The 23,738-nt window shown below is 37.9% G+C and overlaps 2 protein-coding genes and 1 non-coding gene across 8 annotated transcripts in view; 2 read left to right on the plus strand and 1 right to left on the minus strand.

The window, feature by feature from the left end:
• RASSF6 (Ras association domain family member 6) overlaps positions 1-23,738 on the plus strand; it is an 81,810-nt gene that overhangs the window by 23,865 nt on the left and 34,207 nt on the right. For all 5 annotated transcript variants that reach the window (XM_077143186.1, XM_077143188.1, XM_077143189.1 and 2 more), the window contains exon 3: positions 21,910-21,988. In XM_077143186.1, the coding sequence (XP_076999301.1) occupies positions 21,910-21,988 (79 nt within the window). The remainder of the gene's footprint in view (positions 1-21,909; positions 21,989-23,738) is intronic.
• On the plus strand, positions 15,512-15,618 carry LOC143668653 (U6 spliceosomal RNA). The gene has a single exon (XR_013168518.1). It is a non-coding gene; the product is annotated as a U6 spliceosomal RNA (small nuclear RNA).
• The window catches only part of LOC143668395 (alpha-fetoprotein-like), a 113,420-nt gene continuing 112,702 nt past the window's right edge, over positions 23,021-23,738 (minus strand). Inside the window, exon 14 of one of the 2 annotated variants that reach the window (XM_077143183.1) lies at positions 23,021-23,265. In XM_077143183.1, the coding sequence (XP_076999298.1) occupies positions 23,116-23,265 (150 nt within the window). In that variant the 3' untranslated portion in view covers positions 23,021-23,115. The remainder of the gene's footprint in view (positions 23,266-23,738) is intronic. The other variant, XM_077143180.1, reaches the window with a different exon arrangement.

Here is a 23,738-nt window from a genome sequence, read left to right on the forward strand (position 1 = left end):
ATTAACTAACACAACATTTAGAAATCATTCCATTCTACATATACAATCAGTAATTCTTAATATCATCACATAGATGCATATTCATCATTTCTTAGTACATTTGCATCAATTTAGAAAAAGAAATAGAAAGCAGAAAAAGAAATAAGATGATAATAGAGAGAAAAAAATAAAAAATTAAAAAATTAAAAATTAAAAAAATAATAAAAAAAACTGTACCTCAGATGCAGTTTCATTCAGTGTTTTAACATAATTACATTACAATTAGGTAGTATTGTGTTGTCCATTTCTGAGTTTTTGTATCCAGTCTTGTTGCACAGTCTGTATCCCTTCAGCTCCAATTACCCATTATCTTACCCTATTTCTATCTCCTGATGGTCTCTGTTACCAATGACATATTCCAAGTTTATTCTCGAATGTCGGTTCACATCAGTGGGACCATGCAGTATTTGTCCTTTAGTTTTTGGCTAGTCTCACTCAGCATAATGTTCTCTAAGTCCATCCATATTATTACATGCTTCATAAGTTTATTCTGTCTTAAAGCTGCATAATATTCCATCGTACGTATATACCACAGTTTGTTTAGCCACTCGTCTGTTGATGGACATTTTGGCTGTTTCCATCTCTTTGCAATTGTAAATAATGCTGCTATAAACCTTGGTGTGCAAATGTCCGTTTGTGTCTTTGCCCTTAAGTCCTTTGAGTAGATACCTAGCAATGGTATTGCTGGGTCATATGGCAATTCTATATTCAGTTTTTTGAGGAACCGCCAAACTGCCTTCCACAGTGGTTGCACCATTTGACATTCCCACCAACAGTGGATAAGTGTGCCTCTTTCTCCACATCCTCTCCAGCACCTGTCATTTTCTGTTTTGTTGATAATGGCCATTCTGGTGGGTGTGAGATGATATCTCACTGTGTTTTTTTTTTTATTAATTAATGGAAAAAAGAAATTAACCCAACATTTAGAAATCATACCATTCTACATATGCAATCAGTAATTATTAACATCATCACATAGATGCATGATCATCGTTTCTTAGAACATTTGCATCGGTTTAGAAGGACTAGCAACACAACAGAAAAAGATATAGAATGTTAATATAAAGAAAAAAATAAAAGTAATAATAATAGTAAAAAAAAAAAAACCTATAGCTCAGATGCAGCTTCATTCAGTGTTTTAACATGATTACTTTACAATTAGGTATTATTGTGCTGTCCATTTTTGAGTTTTTGTATCTAGTCCTGTTGCACAGTCTGTATCCCTTCAGCTCCAATTACCCATTATCTTACCCTGTTTCTCACTCCTGCTGGACTCTGTTACCAATGACATATTCCAAGTTTATTCTCGAATGTCCGTTCACATCAGTGGGACCATACAGTATTTGTCCTTTAGTTTTTGGCTAGTGTCACTCAGCATAATGTTCTCTAGGTCCATCCATGTTATTACATGCTTCATAAGTTTATCCTGTCTTAAAGCTGCATAATATTCCGTCATATGTCTATATCACAGTTTGTTTAGCCACTCGTCTGTTGATGGACATTTTGGCTGTTTCCATCTCTTTGCAATTGTAAATAATGCTGCTATAAACATTGGTGTTCAAATGTCTGTTTGTGTCTTTGCCCTTAAGTCCTTTGAGTAGATACCTAGCAATGGTATTGCTGGGTCGTATGGCAATTCTATATTCAGCTTTTTGAGGAACCGCCAAACTGCCATCCACAGTGGTTGCACCATTTGACATTCCCACCAACAGTGGATCAGTGTGCCTCTTTCTCCACATCCTCTCCAGCACTTGTCATTTTCTGTTTTGTGGATAATGGCCATTCTGGTGGGTGTCAGATGATATCTCATTGTGGTTTTGATTTGCATTTCTCTAATGGCCAGGGACATTGAGCATCTCTTCATGTGCCTTTTGGCCATTTATATTTCCTCTTCTGAGAGGTGTCTGTTCAAGTCTTTTTCCCATTTTGTAATTGGGTTGGCTGTCTTTTTGTTGTTGAGTTGAACAATCTCTTTATGAATTCTGGATACTAGACCTTTATCTGATATGTCGTTTCCAAATATTGTCTCCCATTGTGTAGACTGTCTTTCTACTTTCTTGATGAAGTTCTTTGATGCACAAAAGTGTTTAATTTTGAGGAGCTCCCATTTATTTCTTTCTTTCTTCAGTGCTCTTGCTTTAGGTTTAAGGTCCATAAAACTGCCTCCAATTGTAAGATTCATAAGATATCTCCCTATTTTTCCTCTAACTGTTTTATGGTCTTAGACCTAATGTCTAGATCTTTGATCCATTTTGAGTTAACTTTTGTATAGGGTGTGAGATACAGGTCCTCTTTCATTCTTTTGCATATGGATATCCAGTTCTCTAGGCACCATGTATTGAAGAGACTATTCTGTCCCAGGTGAGTTGGCTTGACTGCCTTATCAAAGATCGAATGTCCGTAGATGAGAGGGTCTATATCTGAGCACTCTATTCGATTCCATTGTCGATATATCTATCTTTATGCCAATACCATGCTGTTTTGACCACTGTGGCTTCATAATATGCCTTAAAGTCTGGCAGCATGAGACCTCCAGCTTCATTTTTTTTCCTCAAGATACTTTTAGCAATTTGGGGCATCCTGCCCTTCCAGATAAATTTGCTTATTGGTTTTTCTATTTCTGAAAAATAAGTTGTTGGGATTTTGATTGGTATTGCATTGAATCTGTAAATCAATTTAGGTAGAACTAACATCTTAACTATATTTAGTCTTCTAATCCATGAACACGGTATGCCCTTCCATCTTTTTAGGTCTTCTGTGATTTCTTTTAACAGTTTTTTGTAGTTTTCTTTGTATACGTCTTTTGTCTCTTTAGTTAAATTTATTCCTAAGTATTTTATTCTTTTAGCTGCAATTGTAAATGGAATTCATTGCTTGATTTCCCCCTCAGCTTGTTCATTGCTAGTGTATAGAAACACTACCAATTTTTGAATGTTGATCTTGTAACCTGCTACTTTGCTGTACCCATTTATTAGCTCTGGTAGTTTTGCTATGGATTTTTCCGGGTTTTCGACATATAGTATCATATCATCTGCAAACAGTGATAGTTTTACTTCTTCCTTTCCAATTTTGATACCTTGTATTTCTTTTTCTTGTCTAATTGCTCTGGCTAGAACCTCCAACATGATGTTGAATAACAGTGGTGATAGTGGACATCCTTGTCTTGTTCCTGATCTTAGGGGGAAAGTTTTCAATTTTTCCCCATTGAGGATGATATTAGCTGTGGGTTTTTCATATATTCCCTCTATCATTTTAAGGAAGTTCCCTTGTATTCCTATCCTTTGAAGTGTTTTCAACAGGAAAGGATGTTGAATCTTGTCAAATACCTTCTCTGCATCAATTGAGATGATCATGTGATTTTTCTGCTTTGATTTGTTGATAACGTGTATTACATTAATTGATTTTCTTATGTTGAACCATCCTTGCATAGCTGGGATGAATCCTACTTGGTCATGATGTATAATTCTTTTAATGTGTTGCTGGATTCGATTTGCTAGAATTTTGTTGAGAATTTTTGCATCTATATTCATTAGAGAGATTGGTCTGTAGTTTTCTTTTTTTGTAATGTCTTTGCCTGGTTTTGGTATGAGGGTTTGTTGGCTTCATAGAATGAATTAGGTAGCTTTCCCTCCACTTCAGTTTTTTGAAGAGTTTGAGCAGGGTTGGTACTAATTCTTTCTGAAATGTTTGGTAGAATTCACATGTGAAGCCGTCTGGTTCTGGACTTTTATTTTTGGGAAGCTTTTGAATGACTGATTCAATTTCTTTACTTGTGATTGGTTTGTTGAGGTCATCTATTTCTTCTTGAGTCAAAGTTGGTTGTTCATGCCTTTCTAGGAACTTGTCCATTTCATCTACATTGTTGTATTTATTAGCGTAAAGTTGTTCATAGTATCCTGTTATTACCTCCTTTATTTCTGTGAGGTCGGTGGTTATGTCTCCTCTTCCATTTCTGATCCTATTTATTTGCGTCCTCTCTCTTCTTCTTTTTGTCAATCTTGCTAAGGGCCCATCAAGCTTGTTGATTTTCTCATAGAACCAACTTCTGGTCTTATTGATTTTCTCTGTTGTTTTCATGTTCTCAATTTCCTTTATTTCTGCTCTAATCTTTGTTATTTCTTTCCTTTTGCTTGCTTTGGGGTTAGTTTGCTGTTCTTTCTCCAGTTCTTCCAAGTGGACAGTTAATTCCCAAACTTTTGCCCTTTCTTCGTTTTTGATATAGGCATTTAGGGTAATAAATTTCCCTCTTAGCACTGCCTTTGCTGTGTCCCATAGGTTTTGATATGTTGTGTTTTCATTTTCATTCGCCTCGAGATATTTACTAATTTCTCTTGTAATTTCTTCCTTGACCCACTGGTTGTTTAAGAGTGTGCTGTTGAGCCTCCACATATTTGTGAATTTTCTGGCACTCTGCCTATTGTTGATTTCCAACTTCATTCCTTTATGATCTGAAAAAGTGTTGTGTATGATTTCAATCTTTTTAAATTTGTTGGGACTTGCTTTATGACCCAGCATATGGTCTATCTTTGAGAATGATCCATGAGTACTTGAGAAAACGGTGTATCCTGCTGTTGTGGGGTGTAATGTCCTATAAATGTCTGTTACGTCTAACTCATTTATTGTAATATTCAAATTCTCTGTTTCTTTATTGATCCTCTGTCTAGATGTTCTGTCCATTGATGAGAGTGGGGAATTGAAGTCTCCAACTATTATGGTATATGTGTCTATTTCCCTTTTCAGTGTTTTCAGTGTATTCCTCACGTATTTTGGGGCATTCTGGTTCGGTGCGTAAATATTTATGATTGTTATGTCTTCTTGTTTAATTGTTCCTTTTATTAGTATATAGTGTCCTTCTTTGTCTCTTTTAACTGTTTTACATTTGAAGTCTAATTTGTTGGATATTAGTATAGCTACTCCTGCTCTTTTCTGGTTGTTATTTGCATGAAATATCTTTTCCCAACCTTTCACTTTCAACCTATGTTTATCTTTGGGTCTAAGATGTGTTTCCTGTAGACAGCATATAGAACGATCTTGTTTTTTAATCCATTCTGCCATTCTATGTCTTTTGATTGGGGAATTCAGTCCATTAACATTTTGTGTTATTACTGTTTGGGTAATACTTTCCTCTACCATTTTGCCTTTTGTATTATATATATTATATCTAATTTTCCTTCTTTCTACACTCTTCTCCACACCTCTCTCTTCTGTCTTTTCGTATCTGACTCTACTGCCCCCTTTAGTATTTCTTGCAGAGCTGGTCTCTTGGTCACAAATTCTCTCAGTGACTTTTGTCTGAAAATGTTTTAATTTCTCCCTCATTTTTGAAGGACAATTTTGCTGGATATAGAATTCTTGGTTGGCAGTTTTTCTCTTTTAGTAATTTAAATATAGCATCCCACTGTCTTCTTGCCTCCGTGGTTTCTGCTGAGAAATCTACACATAGTCTTATTGGGTTTCCCTTGTATGTGATGGATTGTTTTTCTCTTGCTGCTTTCAAGATCCTCTCTTTCTCACTGACCGCTGACATTCTAACTAGTAAGTGTCTTGGAGAACGCCTATTTGGATCTATTCTCTTTGGGGTGCGCTGCACTTCTTGGATCTGAAAATTTAGGTCTTTCATAACAGTTGGGAAATTTTCAGTGATAATATCTTCCATTAGTTTTTCTCCTCCTTTTCCCTTCTCTTCTCCTTCTGGGACACCCGCAACACATATATTTGTGCGCTTCATATTATCATTCAATTTCCTGAGCCCCTGCTCAAATTTTTCCATTCTTTTCCCTATAGTTTCTGTTTCTTTTTGGATTTCAGATGTTCCATCCTCCAGTTCACTGATTCTAACCTCTGTCTCTTGAAATCTACCCTTGTAGGTTTCCATTGTTTTTTTCATCTCTTCTACTGTATCTTTCATTCCCATAAGTTCTGTGATTTGTTTTTTCAAACTTTCCATTCCTTCTTTTTGTTCATCCCTTGCCTTCTTCATGTCCCCCCTCAATTTATTGATTTGGTTTTTGAAGAGGGTTTCCATTTCTGTTCGTATATTCAGAATTAGTTGTCTCAGCTCCTGTATCTCATTTGAACTATTGGTTTGTTCCTTTGACTGAGCCATATCTTCAATTTTCCTGGTATGATTTATTACTTTTTGCTGGTGTCTGGACATTTAATCAGATTTCCCTGAGTGTGAGACCCAGCAGGTTGAAAGACTTTCCTGTGAAGTCTCTGGGCTTTGTTTTTTTTATCCTTGCCAGTATGTGGCGCTTGTCTGTCTGTGCGTACCACCAGCAAAAGATGTTGTGGCTCCTTTATTAATGCCACTATTGGTGTTTGGTTGAACCCAGTCCCTGCCACTGTCAGAGACTCCCTCCTCTCCCTCCGGGCAGCCACCTGTGGGGGAGGGGCACCGGCCGCTGGCCACTGCGGCTTGGAGAGCTCGCTGATCAGAGACTCGCCGCCGGACCTTGAAGCCGCCTGTGGGGGAGGGGCACCAGTCGTCGGCCGCCACAGCTTGGGGAGTTCGCTGATCCGAGATTCGCTGCCGAACCAGGAAGCCATCTGTGGGGGAGGGGCACTGGCCGCTGGCCGCCATGGCTTGGGGAGCTCGCAGATTGGAGACTTGCCGCCGGACCGTGAAGCCACCTGTGGGGGAGGGGCACCGGTTGCCGGCCACTGCGGCTTGGGGAGCTCGCTGATCTGAGATTCGCTGCTGGACCAGGAAGCTGCCTGTGGGGGAGGGGCACTGGTCACCAGCCACCGGGGCTTGGGGAACTCGCTGATCCGAGACTCGTAGCCGGTCCGGGAAGCCGCCCGCGAGAGAGGATTGCCGGCCGCCAGCCGCCGTAGCTTGGGGAACTTGCCTCTCAGAGACTCTCAGCCGGTCCGGGGAGGAGGGAGGGAGGGGCGCCAGCCACCAGCCGCCGCGGCCTGGGGAAGCGCGCACCACTCATGGAGCTCACCACAGCGGAGTCTCACAGCTGGTCCAGCCAGTCTAGACTGGGGTACACTGTGTGTCCGGTCCCTGCCATGGCCCCGGGAGCTGTTCTGCACTGTTTCTGGTCACCTAGTAGTTGCTCTGGAGGAGGAACTAAGATGCACGTACCTTACTAAGCCGCCATCTTGGCCCCTTCTCCCAGAAATACTTTTGATGGGAACAAATATAGGATTGAGTAGACATTATCTTATCCCATTTCTACCCTTTTGTAGAACAATTTTAGAGCCATTTTCAGGCCATTTCTCTCATGATTTTACATCATATTGAGGTCAAATTGTGTTGCAGAAATGAATATTTTTCTCACAGCTCATAACTAAATGCTGTTCAGTTGTCCAATATATCCCAAAGTTTCTTCTTTGAAAGAACTTCTGTAATCAGTAATCAATTAGAAATATTTGATCAATACAAATGCAGTAAGACACTAACTAACAAGTTTAAAGACACTTAACTCAGTATATATTTCAGTACCGCACAAATTAATATCTAGACTGAACACACCAACTAACTAAACAAGCATTAGGTGCTTAACATACTGATTAACAATCAAACGAGGATTAAACACTTGCTAAACCTAGGTAACACACCAGCTAGCTGTTAGACAGGCTTATGTAATTTCCTTGAATACCAATTAATTGTTGGATTACTTATCTCCTGGGTGTATACTCATCAGACAAACTCAGGTCTGGGCCTCAGACATATACAGAAGGGTCCCCAGGAAATAGAAATTGCAGAGGTCAGAGCAAGGGGGATCATCCTTTAGGTGAAGCCTTTAGGTCTAGCAGATTTGAACCTCCAAACTAACTTCCAGATCCACTGCTGTCTTGATTCCCACTCACCCAGTCAGATGTCTGGACTTGAAACTAGAAAGTCTCTTTCTTTGAAACTTCTTAAGGTGCCAAAAGCATTTGGAATGCCAGAAGAACAGAGAAAAACTGAGTTGCCAAGTCTCTAGTCTACAGAACATCTAATAGCCGCAAAAGGTTCAGTTACTGTACTTACCTGTTTTACCAGGACCCCAAAATCTCAGGAAGATGGCCCCCTTGCTTCTTAGGACATTTTGTTCCACCAGAGTTGCACATTGTTACTAGAAAAAGGCAGTGGATTATTTTGTCTGATGTCCTCAATGACTAATTCCTGAGTCACCAGAGTTTCAAAGAGAAAAGTTAATTGCTAGGCAAAGCAGGATATCAGATGGCCTCTTCTGATGGCCCAAAAATCTATCTCCTGGAACTGCTGATAGTTTTGTAGCATTAGAAGATGGGCAGGTTTTAGGATAATGAGCACAATGGCCCCAGATGATGAAATTAGAAGTGATATAGTTATTGAGCATATGCAAATTGATTATACTTAGTCACAGTATGTATGTCAGAAAATGGTGACCTTAATAGGATGATGGGTGTGATTTTTAGTATTATAATGAGGTTTAGGTGACTTATAGGTTAAAGCCGAAGTCACTGCACTTGACAGACAGGCTCATTTTGGTCAGATCCAGTTTTGATTATCAAGAGATAACTTTGGACTCTGGTTGGGTTAATTCTGGCCTGTACCTAAGACTCTTCATTCATAAACATGAGGGTTTGTCTTTAGTGATCACCAGATTTTAATGTTGAAAAACTAGATCACTGTGTACAAGTAAAGGTTTAGTCACCAGGATTTCAGAATCACAAGGGCATAAGAGAGACACTACAGAATCGTTATCAGAGATCAAGGCGGCTGGATTACAGTTCAAAGATTTCAGGTATTTCCTACATCATCTAATAAGAAAGTAAAAAGGAATATCTATGTAATGATTCAGTAATCATATTCATCCCTTAAATCCTAACTTCTCAGTTACAGTCCTGAGAATCACTAATCATCTGTTGTGCCTCTGACCCTCTAGTAACAATCCCAAGGCTCCAGGAAGCTGAAAGACATCAGTAAAATAAATAAAAACTTCATTAATAGAATGGAGAGATTATTTCTCCCTCCCAAGGGAACAAGAGACATCAGATGATGAAGGCAAATTAAACATCCTCAATAAGCACAAAAGCCCTTAGTTGTTTGTATGCAAAGGGTGTCGCTTTACAGCCAGTTTACATCTGCTCCTATAATGGCTGGTGTTGTGTGGCACACCTGTGTTTACTTTCCTATTGGCTCTAAAAGACAAATCTATAAGTCTTCTATCAGAAAAACCTGAAATGAAAAGCTACGCCATCGAGGATGAGAAGCAAGACCCCAGTGTGAACTGGGTACCAACCAAATGACTCCCATTCCTTCATTTCTATACCTAGCCTCCGAGCAAGTCCAATCAGCAATATCTCAAAAATGTATTCCCAAATCCTGCCACTTCTCACTAGTCTCCCCTGCTGCAAATCTAGTTCAAGCTACCATCATCTTTTGCTAGACGACTGCCATAGCCTCCCATCTGGACTCCCTGCTTCCGTTTCTTTGCTCCATTCTTCCACTTTCCTCCAAGAAGCCAGAGTGACCATTTAAAATGCAAATTTCATTATCTTACTTGAAGCTTCCCAAAGTTTCTGTTGCACTCAGAATAAAACACGAACTCCTTACCATAGTCTCTAACCCTCTATGCGATCTATCCAGGAAATCTTCTATAACTTCGTCTTGAACCACTCTTCCCTCATTTACTGGCCTTCTTTCTGTCCTTAAAACTTGACCAAGCTTAGCCCTGTGTATGGGACCTGGCACTTGCATCTTCTTTCTACAACATTCTCCTTCGAGTCTTCACATGGTTGGTTTCTTCCCACTATTATAAGTTTTCAGTTTAATATTTAAAGCCTCTTGACCATCCTCTCCAAAACCCTCTCTCGAAGCACTGGATTGCATGGTCCTGTTTTATTGTTCTTGTAGTACTTTTCCCTACATGAAATTAACATCTTTCCTTATTTACTCTTCTGTTTTCTTCCATTTTCCTCCACCAGAAGATAAGCCCCATCACTACAGGGGGCCTCATCAGTTTGTTACATTCTGGTGCACCCAGCATCTATTTCATTTTTATATAGTATTCCCTCAATAAATATTTGTTGAATAGAAATGATATGTGAATGGCCAACCACAAAGAATGTAAGTTGGAACATTAGTATTATGGCTCAATTGACATGTCATTCTTAAATACTGTTTCATATCTAGGGACAAGATGGCTACCTAACATCAGTGTTTCTCACTTTAATGTGCATGCAGATTTCCTGAGAATCTTGGTTAAAAGGCAAAATCTGATGTGGAGATAAATGAAGAAAACTATCATGAGAACAAACAAAGGCTATTTATTTAAAACTTACTATAGCAAGAGAGTTGGCCCCCATCACTTGCATTTGGCAGAGACTCAAAGGTGGGCAGAGAAGTGGGAAAGCTTTATGTGGAAAAAGGGAAGACTTAATATGGCATGATGGGAGACCACTGGCATAGGGAAGCTGGAGGCAGGCTTACAAGAAGTAGAACTTCCTATATGATTGGGTAGAGAAGCTTATTTGGCTCTCTCCAGTTAGTCCTATGTTGGAAGCAGGATCAATAATTAGGAAAGCTATTAGTTATGGATCAAGTCCTGGGTCGATTGTTACAGTCATTATGATTTGGCTTCCTAGAATAATTGCTATAATTGGTAACCAGTTTCCTGGTCTAATTGCTTCAGGTGATAGGCCACAGTTTTCTGGTCTAGTTGCTGCTGATTAATTGTCCGTTTGTGTAGTCAGCCTCTCACTGATTTCTAACAAATATAACTCATATATTCAGACAGTACTTGGATGAAGGAGACATTCTTAAGTCCTATGGTAAGCAGAATAATGGCCTCCCAATGACGTCTTCGGTCTAATCCCTGGAACCTATGAGCATGTGAGGTTCCATGGCAGAAGGCAATGAAGGTTGCAGATGGAATCAAGGTTGCTCATCAGCTGATCTTAAAGTAAAATTATCCTGAACTATCCAGCTAGTCCCGATGTAATCACAGGGGCGCGTAAATGTAGAAGAGGGCAGAAGAGTCAGTATCAGAGTGACATCGTGTGAGAAAGACATGACCCACTATTGCTGGCATTGAAGATGGAGGAAAATGGTCATGATCCAAGGAATACAGGCAGCCTTCAGAAGCTAAAAAAGACAAAGAAACAAATTTTCTCCTAGAGCCTCCAGAGGGAATGCAGCCTTGTTGACACTTTGATTTTAGCCCAGTGAGACCTGCATCAGACTTCTGAGGCACAGAACTGTGAATAATTAATTTACATTATTTGAAGCTACTAAGTTTGTGGCAATTTATTTCAGCAGCAGGAGGAAACATGTGAACCTCATTCCAAGGAATGTTAGATAGGAGAGTATCCTCAGCTCCTTATTGCAGTAACAGTAGCGGAAGGAATGGGCATGTCAGTAGGCCACTTAACATTAAATTATTTTGATTCCAATTGGAATAACTACCTATTTCAAACTGCATCTTGCCAATAGAAAGATTTACCTTCCTTTAAAGAATATCGCTTCAATTCTTAGCACTCTAAGATCTCAAAAAGTGGTTCTCAAGTGCAGCCCCAGGACTAGAAAGCACCAGAATCACCCGGGAATATGTTAGAAATGCAAATCCTTGGGCCACAGCCCTGATCTACTGCTGAATAAGAAGCTTTGTGGGTGTGGCCCAGCAGTCTGCGTTTCAATAAACTCTTCCGGTGGTGTTGATGTTGCTCCAGTTTGAGCATAGCTGATCTGAAATAAGTACATGTACCACAAGGTTTCATGTTGTCCGTATATATAGGAGCACACAATTTTTCTAGGGCTTTCAAACAATATACTTTGCCACTAGATATTCCTTTATCTGTTCTCCATCCCTTCACCCCACACCCCCACACACAAAAAAGTAGCTATTAGAAACAAATTACGTATTTCATTAAAATGGAGATAGTTTCTAGTCCCTACTGGATTAGACTAGAAATACAAAAGTTGATAATGACTTGTGAATCACGTTAAGGGCTATGATGCAGAGGCCACTCTTCTGTGGGTTTCGGGCCGCAGGGGGACACTGCAGAGTGCATGCGTTCCTCACTCCTTCCCATCCACGACCTGCTGGACCCCCCTGGGGTATCAGCAGCATGTGCTCTTAGAAATCAGGATCTGATAAGGGAGGAGCTCTGTGTATTGCCAACTGAAGCAACAGGCTGTGAATTAAAAAAATATATGTATTTTCATAAAAAATTTTAGAAGCCAAGCCACAGATAGGAAGGGATTAGGGACAAGAGTCTCCTCTGTTGGAAAATATGCAAATCCTAATATATATCCTTTTAAAGGGATCTTCTTATAAACAAGAATGATCAGATCTAGAACACATTCCTACTTTCTTCAGAAGCACTAGCATTTAAAAAATTGTATGATCCCTTTCTGTCTCTCTCTATTATACTCTTTGCCACACGCTTATCAACTTCTAGTGACAGTGTTCCAAAGCCTCTCTATTCAAAGGGGGAATTTTCTCAGTTGAGCAACCATTTTGGGTATTTTTCTTTTTTTTGTATCTTTGAATTAGCCATTACTTCAAGTTTCTTTTTAACACTGTGAAAATATGGCACTTCATTCTTTTGCTCTAATCTGAGTTCTAGGAGTTGAGGAGCTGAGAGAAACAGACACACACACTTTTATCCACTCACAGGTACAGGATCTTTATTTTCTTAAACAGGGCAATCTTGGAAAAATGACTGTCCCAGGAAATACAAAAGTTATAAAAGTTATAAAATTGCCAAAAGTAGGGTGGGCCGCGGTGGCTCAGCGGGCAAAGTGCTTGCCTGCTATGCCGGAGGACCTCGGTTCGATTCCCGGCCCCAGCCCATGTAACAAAAACGGAGAAACAGAATACAATAAAACAAGAAAATGTTTAAAAATGTTTCCCTTTCTTCCTTCCTTCCTTCCTTCTCTCTGTCTTTCCTTTAAAAAAAAAAAAAAAAAAAAAAAAAATTGCCAAAAGTAGCTATGGTAGAGGGTGAAAGAAATTTGGTTATATCGTTTTGTTGATTAGATCACTAATGTAGTTCCTTTTATCATCAGTTATCAGCACTGAAGATGGAATTGGGGGTCTCAGACTTGGTCTTCTTGGAATAATGGAGAAAATAAATCACAGGCATCACCACCCCAACCACCAACAATTAGAGGTGCTTCAAGTTAGAAACATTTCCTTTTCAAAATGAACAGCCCTTTGGCACACAGCTTTGAAGTCTGGGGAGTTAAACAAAATCTGGTGCTCCCTAATAATTTGGAGCTTGCATTTTTTTTCCATTCAAGATAGCCATCTTCTCCCCACTTCTCAGTTGCAACCCACACCCTTCATTTGCAATAGAAATATGAATTACCTTACTTTGCTAGCTACAGACAGTATCTATGCAAAAGGTGAAAGCTGTCTCCCTTCATCATTTCATTTGTGCCAGAGTTGAGGTCAAAGGCAAGGACCTGGAAACAAGGATGAACACAGAAAAAGGAATGCAGAAGTTTGCAATTTTAATACCCAAGATTAAGATGAGAGTAATGAAGGATAAAGCAGTTAAGAGAATTCTGCCTCTGCTTGTGGACTGTAGTAATATAAGTAATGATGGTTTGTCTTAGCAAATGGCTTAATATTTATAAGACAATGTTTTCTTCCTGTGGTTCTTGTGTTTCCTGATTTCACTTTCCAGAAAACATGAGTCTATATTTTATATTATATAATGAAAATAAAATTACAAAAAAAAACTTGAGTATTACACACTTATTATATATTGTTTGATAATACTCAAAATTATAACATATAAAATAAAACGCACTTGTAACCTTACTGCCCAGCCTATAATTGTGTAATAATTATATTACCTTTGCATGGTTAATTCCTAGTTATCTTACAAAATAAGAGCCTATATGTTACATAATTTTTAACTCAGCTTTTTGAACTTATATAAAAATTGTTCAGTGATTTCACTGTTAAAATTTACCACTCTGAAACAAAATCAGTGAAGAAGAAGAAACTAAATGTATGAGAGAGTGAGCTAGGTTTTTTTTTGTTTGCTTTATTTTTTTCATCTCTTTGAAGAGACTCTTTGAAAAGTTTTAAGTTCTGGGTCTTAAACATGGCAACACACAACAGAATATTGTTCCAAAAATGCTGCACTCATGATGAATTTCAGTGGTTGCCTAATTTGAACCATGAACATTTTTGAGCAAGGATCTAAGAGACAGAAGTGACACAAACTCAGGAAACAGGGCCATGGCCAAATATGCCTCTGGCAGCTACACTGGGTTGAATTTTGCTCTGAGGTTTATTTTGCGTCACCTGGCAGTCTCTGGTGTTTATGTTGGGTGACAGCTTCCAACAATATTTCTGTTTCATACTAGTAGATCCAATTATAAAAAATTACTGTTAAAGTGTGGGACAAAGAACTTTGACCTCCAGAGGAGGAATTGGATATCTCCTTAATTATGCTATAAATCATTATTAAAAGAAGAGGAAAATGCTTTGTTAAACTAACATTTGGCATCCATTCACCCTGTGAGTATGAGGCAAAATTCCCTTCCACTCACCAGGCTGTTCTATGTTCATGCATAATACAGGTTTATAAAAATCAAATAAAGGGTGGGCCACGGTGGCTCAGTAGCAGAGTTTTCACCCGCCATGCTGGAGACCTGGGTTGGTTTTCCGGTGCCTGCTCATGCAAAAAAAAAAAAAGATCAAATAAACATTCTTTCTTCAGGCCAGCTCAATACTCTGATAAGATTAAGAAACTCCTTTCCTGCTAAGTCCATTATTCATGGCAAACATCAGAATGTAGGTACTTCCCATCTGCTGAGCAGCTGCAATTCTGCCCACGAAGTACAAAGTACATCCAAGCATTTTATGTTAGCTTTGGGTCCTGTGTTATTCACCGGAACCAAACTGGGGGCCTTAAAGAAACAGGAGCCCTGGAATCCCCTCGCTGTCACATGTTTGCCCCCATGTTAAGTCTGTCCTTGACTAGCACTCTTCCGGGGGCTGTGAGGAGGAATTCCAGGGGTCTGTCAGCCACTACTAGAATCTTCTCCCTGTACTGCCAGGGCCACAGTGCCAGCTTTTGTTCTGGAGAAGCTTATGATTCTATATGTTCATTCAGTTGAAAGTCCAGTTTAAATGGGAGTTTGACATTCTTTATTTTAGGAAAATAGCCATTCACTTCATGTTTATTGTCATGGAGTATTTAAACAGCAAGCCCTTTCCTTAGAAAACCAATTCTTTGTGTATCCTACATAAATTACACAAGCTGTTTGAACCTTGGGTCTACTGCTTGCCACCCCTGCAGCTAGATATCACAAGTTAAAAACTGAAAAGACTGGATATAGGACTCATTTCTTGTCACCTATATTATAGCTTTGTTAGAACAATTGAAGAGGCTCTGCTAAGCAGTCTGGTGTAGGCTGGGTGGAGAATTCCTTAGGGTTTGAGAGGAAAAAATACTTTCTATTTCTTTTTTTTGGCCATATGTAACATTTAAGTATACCTTAGAAGATCTTTTTTTAAAAATCATAATTGTGCTCACTTCAGCAGCACATATACTAAAATTGAAATGATACAGAGAAGATTAGCACAGCCTCTGAGCAAGGATGACATGCAAATTCATGAAGCATTCCATGTTTTATAAAAAAAATATTACCGTTGATAGACCACATAGTATATTAAAGAAGAACGCTCCTTCCTCATAAGGGGCTGCCCAGATAAACTTAATTGCTTACTTTTGGATGCCAAAAACTACAATCCTTATTCTTATTTTAGGCCCCTTCTAGACTTTAGATCCTTCCATATTTATGTAGAATTTGTCCCGCTTTCCATGGAATATAAACCTTGCCACAACATACCTTCACACCAATAGTGCTGCAGCAGTCTCATTATCTTGTTGCTTCCATCTAGTCTTGTCCAGAAATCCATCCTCCAAGCTGTACCTTGTAACCCTTAGTATATCATGCTGAAAGACATCAGTGGCTGCCTGTTGCATGCAGAATGAAGTCTAAGCTTCTTTAAAATGACCCATGGAGTCCTGCCTATTTCACCACTACCCATTTTATCTATTATATTCTTAGAATTCCACTCTGAGTTTTTGCCCCAAACTATAGCTATAGGTATAAGGCCTCTGTAATGTTTACCTTTGCCGAGTAAGCTATTCTCACCCTATTCTCTTTAGTCGTTGCCCTCCAAGGTGAAGCTCTAGCCCACCCTCAATGCATGACTGAGGCTCCTTAATTGTGTTCACGTGGAATCTGTGCCAGGTATGAATGAATGATCATTAGTATAAGCTGTCTGCTAGAGGACAGAATTTGAATCAGTCAGCAGACATCATAAGATTAGGTATATATTACTTGGTTCCCTATAGAATCAGAGTCTGAAACATTAGCATTCTCGCTAAAAGCACATACCTAAATACCAGGGAAAGATAAGGATTTATATTTAAAGGTCTTCAGAAAAGGAAAATTCCCAGGAAGTCCATGTCCTTACTCCATAACTCATTACACTAATAGTGCCTAGGAATGTTCCATTGTATTTTTTCCAAGTTCCTCATGTTGAGTTTGAAGCACAGAAGTCTTTACTTTTTTGCTTTATCTGTATCAGAGGATTGGTAAATTAGGTAGGGCCCATTACTTATAAAATAGTTAAGGAGAAGGGATAATTATACATGCTCCCTTGGTCTTCATCTGCTCAAGTAAAATAATCGAAACACCTGCCCATTTAAGTATAAGTGTGCAAGTTCCCATGTGGCATAACATTTTTTTTTTGCATATTTCTTTAACCCTGATATTTGGAGATTATCTCATTGTTTGACATTTTCAAAATTTTATTTACTCTTCCCAGTATGAGCTCTCGCTTAAAAAAATGATACTGATTCCTGACTAATTGTTAGCTACTCTACCACTAAGTTTTCCATCCCTTTTTGGTGTCAACACTCAGCCATTTCTATCTGGGAAGCTTATTTTCCCATCTAAAGTAAGCTCTCCTTCATTAGTTCTTACTGAAATGAATTGATGACCAAAGCCTTAACTTAGCAGTGTAGCTTTTCTTTCAGTGTTCTGCCCCCTCACTAAGACCGTGTGAGAAACAGTTGAGGGTACAGTGTCCACATGTGGGCACAGGTGGCGGGCCTCCTTGGCTATGTGGCTTGGGAGTTGTCTCGACTTCTCTGAACAGCAGTGTTGTGAAAATGTAAATGGCTAATACACATACAGCCCTTAGAACAATAACTGACATATAATAGGTACTTAATAAATGTTAGCTACTACTTCTTTCTGCTCCAGATCATAAATTAAAATGTCCCATTTTGGGCTGTCATCTTAAGAAGTCTACTTTTTTTTCCAATCCTCAAAATGACATTGATTCACTGGTGATCAATTTGAGAATAACTCTTCAGTTTTTTGTGCCCCCAATGCAAACATGTCAAATAAGGATGTTACAGGCCATCATTTTATTCCCAACGTTATATTAATTCCATTGTTTAATTGGATACCTAAATTTATCTTCAAAAATTCCTTTGAAAAGGTGCAAGAAACATTTGGAATTAATTCAACATTGCTATAGTTGTTCACATAACTTCTAAATTCTCTTTTATAATTCTTCATCTTCTTTTACTACACGCTAATCTTCTTCCTCGCACTTTCAAATCCTTCCAATTGCCATTAATACTTATTAGCACTCAATCAGAAAGATCCTGCCTGGAGTACTTCTGTGATATCCAGCTACACAACAATTTAGGGGTCAGATAATAAATATCTCAGGCTTTGTGGGCCATATGATCTCTCTTGAAACTCTTCAACTCTGCAATTATAGCAGGAAAATAGTTGTAAGAGAGTATGTGGACAAATTAATGTAGCCGTGTTCCAATAAAATGTTATATACAAAAACAAGGGGCCCGGACCACACTGTTCTTACTCCCTAGGTTGGTTGAAGATTTGTTTCAATGGGGAAAGATTTAGTGAGGCTCTGTTCAGGTACAGGAACATTCTCCAAGTGACTTTCTCCCACAGAAATAAACTGACAGACTTTGCATGGTCCTAAGGTAAATACTTTGAAGGATGCTTGCACCATACTTTAGAATGTAGTTTTATCGGAAACAGAAGCTGAGGGAATAAGATTATGTAAAACTTCATTTGCTTTAAGCAAATGCAGTTCAGCATATCAGGAGTCGCATACTAAAAGAACCTGAAATTTCTGTGTGCTGCTCAGGCACTCAATAATGAGAGCTATAAAAGTGTTCATATTCTTTACCAGTACTGTAATTCTTAAGAAATAGCAAAAAGCCATGACTCCAAGGGAAAAAAATTAGTGTGCCCAAAGATATTTAGAGCAGGAATATTCACTAACATTAAAAATTTGAACCCACTTGGGAAAAGGAGTGATACCAGGAGGAATTCCGTAGAATCTTTTTAAGCAGTACTTGTGTGAAGTTCAACATACATTAAAAATTATAAGTGAGAAAATTCAAATGCAATAAGCATGTTTACATGATCTTAAACATGTCAAAATCATTATACCTTCTTCCGTTCAATTTTCAGTAAGTATTTATTAAATAGGAGCCTACTATAAGCAAATCTTTGTTGTAAACCCTGGAAATACTGCAGTGTAAAAAATAGAACAAAATCCCTGCCCTCATGGAAACTATATTCTTGTGAGACGAAAACAGATATTGAGGATCAAAGGGATTTTTAGCACATTAATTGATACTTCAATATCATGACTTTTTTTTTCATAAAGCTATATTTAAAAAGCTTTCCCCCTTTATTAGGTACATTTCTTTTCTTCAGAATAAAAATTTTCTGTACTTTCATTCAACAAATATTAGTTTAGTTTCTACTATGTGTCAGGCATTCTTCCAGGCACATGGAACAGAGTGTGAATAAAACATACCAACACCCCTGCCCTCATGGAAACTGCATTCTAAAAGACAAGCAAGATAAATAAGTAAAATATATAACAGGCCTGATGGTGAGAAGAGGAAGAAGGGAAGGAGAGAAGTCAATTGTTCTCTCCAAGAACAACTGAGAGAGAATTGAGAGGAAGAAAGTGGACTCAATTGGACCAAACCCTGCAGACAGACCCTATTGAGGGAAAAAAATTATTGGATGTAGCACCAATGAAAGTTATTGGTGACTCTGAGAAGTATAGTTTCCTTAGAGTGACAGGAACAAGACCCTGAATGGAACAAGCTCAAAAGAGAATGAAGGGAGTGGACTTGGACTCAGCCAATATTACCACCACTTTCAAGGATTTTTTTTTTCTTTAAAAGGAGGGAGAGAAAGAGGGTGGAAGCTGGAAAGTAAGTGAAGTCAAGATAAACTTGTTCTTTTTTTTTTTTTTTTTAATATGGGAAAAATAGTAGCATGTTTGTTCACTGATGGGAATTATCCAAAAGAGAAAAAAATGTGATGAGGCAAGGGTGAGAAGGGAGAATTACTGAAGCAATGCCCTCGGACAAACAAGAAAGGATAGAATCTTGTGTGCGAGCAGAGGGATTGGCATTTGCCGTGAGCACAAAGTTCAGTCACAACAGGAAGATACAGACGGGTTCAGGTGCAGTTTGGAAGGTAGATGTGATGGAGGGAGATGTGGGAATTCTCTCCTGATTGTTTTAAGTACACTGTTCCTATCTCTCTTCGGCCTTTCACCACCACCACCAATAACACCTTCACACTCATTTTATCCCCTTGGGCCAGTATTCTAAAGCAAGTATATGATGCTCTCCCACCCATTATTCATCTGATTTCTTCACCCTTCTTAACCTCCCCTCAGTGTCTTGAGGGTTCACATATGCATTTATTCATCTCTGTTCATTTCTCCAACACTTATGGAGTACTTTCTTAAGCCTTTCTGCTCATGTTTCTACTTCTGTATTTGGGTCCTTATTGTCTCTGAGGGTTTTTCTTTTAGCTAAGTTGATCTTTAAGGAACAGGATTCTAGTGAAATATAGGGTTTAGGGTGATGATGTGACCAAATCTTATCTGTGCCCATAGAGGAAAATGTAATAGTTTTGAGCCAGTTTTTTTTTTTTTATTAAACAATATTTCTTTCCTTTTGATTTTACCCAGAGTCAGCCATGGAGTGACAATTATCACTTTGAATAAGCATTTCACGAGAAATAGAATTAATGCAATTGGTCAGTTTAGCAAACCTGTTTTCTGAGGTCCAGTAGAGAATTTGTTCTCCATGTACCCAGCACACAATAATCAGATATCTGCTCATTACTGTCATTACTAGCAAAATTTTATATGCTCTTTGAGAACATTAGAATTTCTCTGTGGTACTTCTAATAATCATTAAACTTCTCATTCCTACCATCTTACAGTTATAAATATAGTATCCTTACCAAGTATAAGAATAGTCAGAAAAGTTTACCTTAACTGAACCTGTTTTACACTAACTGGGGTCTAAGTAAGATCTCTGTTTCCCCTAGTAAAGATTTCAGATGTCCATTCTGTTTTTGATAAGCTAATTTGCCATTTTGGAGTTTTCAGCTATCTTATTTCTACCTAGCATGACTTTTGGAACTGAGAGAAAGGAATTCTGCAATGCTTTATGTCGCTGTCGAGAGCCATTAATTCCTTGATACTTTTAAAATCAGTTCTCTGCCCTTGTGTCCCTAAGTACTTTGTAACCCTAAACACTGTGAAAAGTAAACAGACATAGGCTGTGCATCCAGAAAAATTCTGCTCTCAGAGGGAGAGACAACTCCCTTTCCTCTTCAGAAGGCAGCATAGAGCGTGGTTCAGGTTGTGTGTGCAGAAATCAAAGTGCCTGCATTCAGGTCCCAGCTTTGTTGCCTCCCAGCTGTGTGGGGTCCGGGTAAATTTGTAATCCTTGTTAAGCCTCAGTTTCCTAGGTATAATGAGCCTAATAAAGTTGCCGCGAGGTTTAAATGAGATAGTCTGTTTAAAGGGTGTAGCATAGTCTTGGGGCACATAATCAGAGTTCAGTAAATCTTAGCAGTTGCTTATTGTCACCAGTTTCCCAGAAGATGTCATATTGCTTGATGCCTTTGTGTCCTTGGGAATGAGGGTCAGAGTCGTGAAGGGCAGAGTTCAGCGTACAGCTTGTCAGCACCACAGGAATAGTGCCTTGGGGGTTATACTGTAAGCCAAGTGTTTATTCATTTGTGATACGGAATTTTCTATATACTTGAAGACATGATTAAGGCTACTAAGAGAATCATTTGGTAATACTAGATTGGTTTTCCTGAAATGCCTGGTGACTGGAGCACATGGCTATTGCCTGCTGACCCATTTAACTGTGGGGTCTGGGCAGCTATCTGATCTCTTAAGGTACCAGGGTCCTCAATGAAATAAGGGTTCTAAATTCTGTGAATGATTCTATGTGACTCCTGACAACATACCCCTTTTAAAAATTAAAAGGTGTTTATTTGAGTAATTAAGTATTCACTTCTACCTATAAGTAGAAGTAGAAATGAATAAATTATATTCCCAGAGAACTAGAGAAACTCTGCATGACCAATTTCTCAGCTAAGAGAATCTGTTCTCTAATATGTCTCTTCCAATAAGGTCAATTTAACATGCAGCAATCTTCTGATGAATTACTCAGTTCAAGAACATGTCATTCATGTTATAAATGCTTATTTTAGGTTGGTTAAAACTTACAATAAAATAATAAATATGAAACCAAATTTTTGTTTCATGGCTACCTTCTACCACATATTACATTCCTTACAACTTTGACCTCAGTCATTTCCACATCTTTGATTATTTATGTATAAATTAACCCCTTCAGTGGTTGCTGATCTTCTAAGAATGCTTCAGTTGTCAACAACATATATTAAGTGACCAAAATATCCCATTGAACCATTTTTTTTTTCTATCTCACACCCTTATGAACCAAAATCACTTACTTAAAGAGCCTAAAATTGCTTTTAACTGAATTTAGTAATTTCTTTTTTAGGGAACAACTTAATTCTTTGTTGGAGACCTATAACATTTTTTATGAAAACCAGAAAAATCTGCACATTTTATATGGACAGGTAAGCCCTTTCAAAGAAAAGCAATACAGTTTGAGTTACAGAAAAAATGCTATCAATGTACAAGGGAGTCAGAATGAGTTGGTGTCCACAATCTAGCAGCATAAATGATCTGAGAGAAACAGGTTGAATCTTTAACTTGATTCTGATTTTTATTTTTAGCTCTATCACAAAATCCTAGTGCTGGAAAATCTGTGACTTTCTCAGTGTTTTTGGAATAGAAAAGTATTTAAAAATAATTGTAATGGAAAATTTGCTTTTTATTTTAAAACCAGAGGATGAATATCTTTTGAACAGCAATTCCGCTAGGAATCGATCCTAGATACTCTTTTTCAGATACATCAAGATATATGTAGGGAGATGTTCACTGTGGCATCACTTGTAATGGAGAAAAACTGAAAATGTCTGAAGTCTCTACCAATGAGGAATAGTTTAAATAACATATATGTAAAGTGACATATGTGAAGTGAAATTCAATATAGTTGTTCAAATAAGTAAGTTATATACCATGAATGTGTACTATGTCATAATAATAAAAAATTAAAACTTTTAAAGAAATATTTGGGAAAGCCTGAAGCTAGAAAGCACTTTTGGGGGTATAACTGGCAGATTACTATACAATTTGACTTTATATTTTCTTAGTTTTTTTTTTTTTGTATTGCAAACATAGGATTAATTTCTTTTATTGATTAACATTAAATTTAATTGATAAGAATAAATGTATTATAAAGGTAAATTTATTTTTCAATTTCACTAGTGTTTTTCAATACCCCTAGTAAGAATGAGTATTATTTTAGTCTAAAAGTGTTCTGTTTTTCATACTTATGTATTTTGTTTGGAAATCAGAAATCATACCTAAATATTGTGGATCATTCAAAATGTAACTTGCACTGTAATTTCCATTTTTTGAATCTGTGAATGTGGAAGGGACTCAGGTGATTATATGAAACTATTTAAACTACAGTTGGACATATTCTATTAAATACTGTAAATGCATTAAAAAATATTGCTACTCTCTGGTTTCTGTTTGTTTTAGTTTCCTAGGCTGCTTAAAGCAATACCATGAAATGGTTTGGCTTAAGCAAGGGGAGTTTATTCACTTTCAGCTAGAGTCCAGGAAAATATTCAGATCAAAGCATGTGATCCAGGCAACGCTTTCTTCCTAAAGACCAGATGCTGGAGATCTGCGGCTCTTCTGCCACATGCAGAGACCGGCCTCTGCTGGTCTTTCCCTCTTCTCCCCCAGGTTCCATTGCTAAGCAGCCATGATTGACTCGAATCTGCAGAGGGACAGAAGGAAATCTACAGATAATTCTGTCCCGTATTAGTGAGCTTAAATGATTTAGTTCAATTAGTATTTCAGTTACCTTCTCAAAAATATGCATGTATAGAAGATGGAAATAACTCATCCCTTTTTAAGGAAATAGATCTAATTTAAAATTCTTTAAGTATTGTCCTGTATTTTAGGTCTTTACTATATGTAGTGCTGAAGAACTAAGGTTTAGGAAAAGAGCAAACTCTAAGAAAATGGCAATTCATAGTTTAATACAATCGTTTCCATACAATTAATGATTTTAAGAAGTTTGTTTCCTTCAGGAAATTTTAATGTGATTATGAACATTTAAGCTGAGGTCTCTCCTTTCCAACTCTGTATATTAGTGTTCAATTTACAATTCAAAAATTTATTTACCTTTTCAATAAATCAATTAACATTTATTTCATTTAAAAATTATATTAAAAAGCAAAAAAAATA

This window comes from Tamandua tetradactyla, chromosome 24 (assembly GCF_023851605.1).
Source record: "Tamandua tetradactyla isolate mTamTet1 chromosome 24, mTamTet1.pri, whole genome shotgun sequence".
In the NCBI taxonomy this organism is placed as follows: Eukaryota; Metazoa; Chordata; class Mammalia; order Pilosa; family Myrmecophagidae; genus Tamandua; species Tamandua tetradactyla.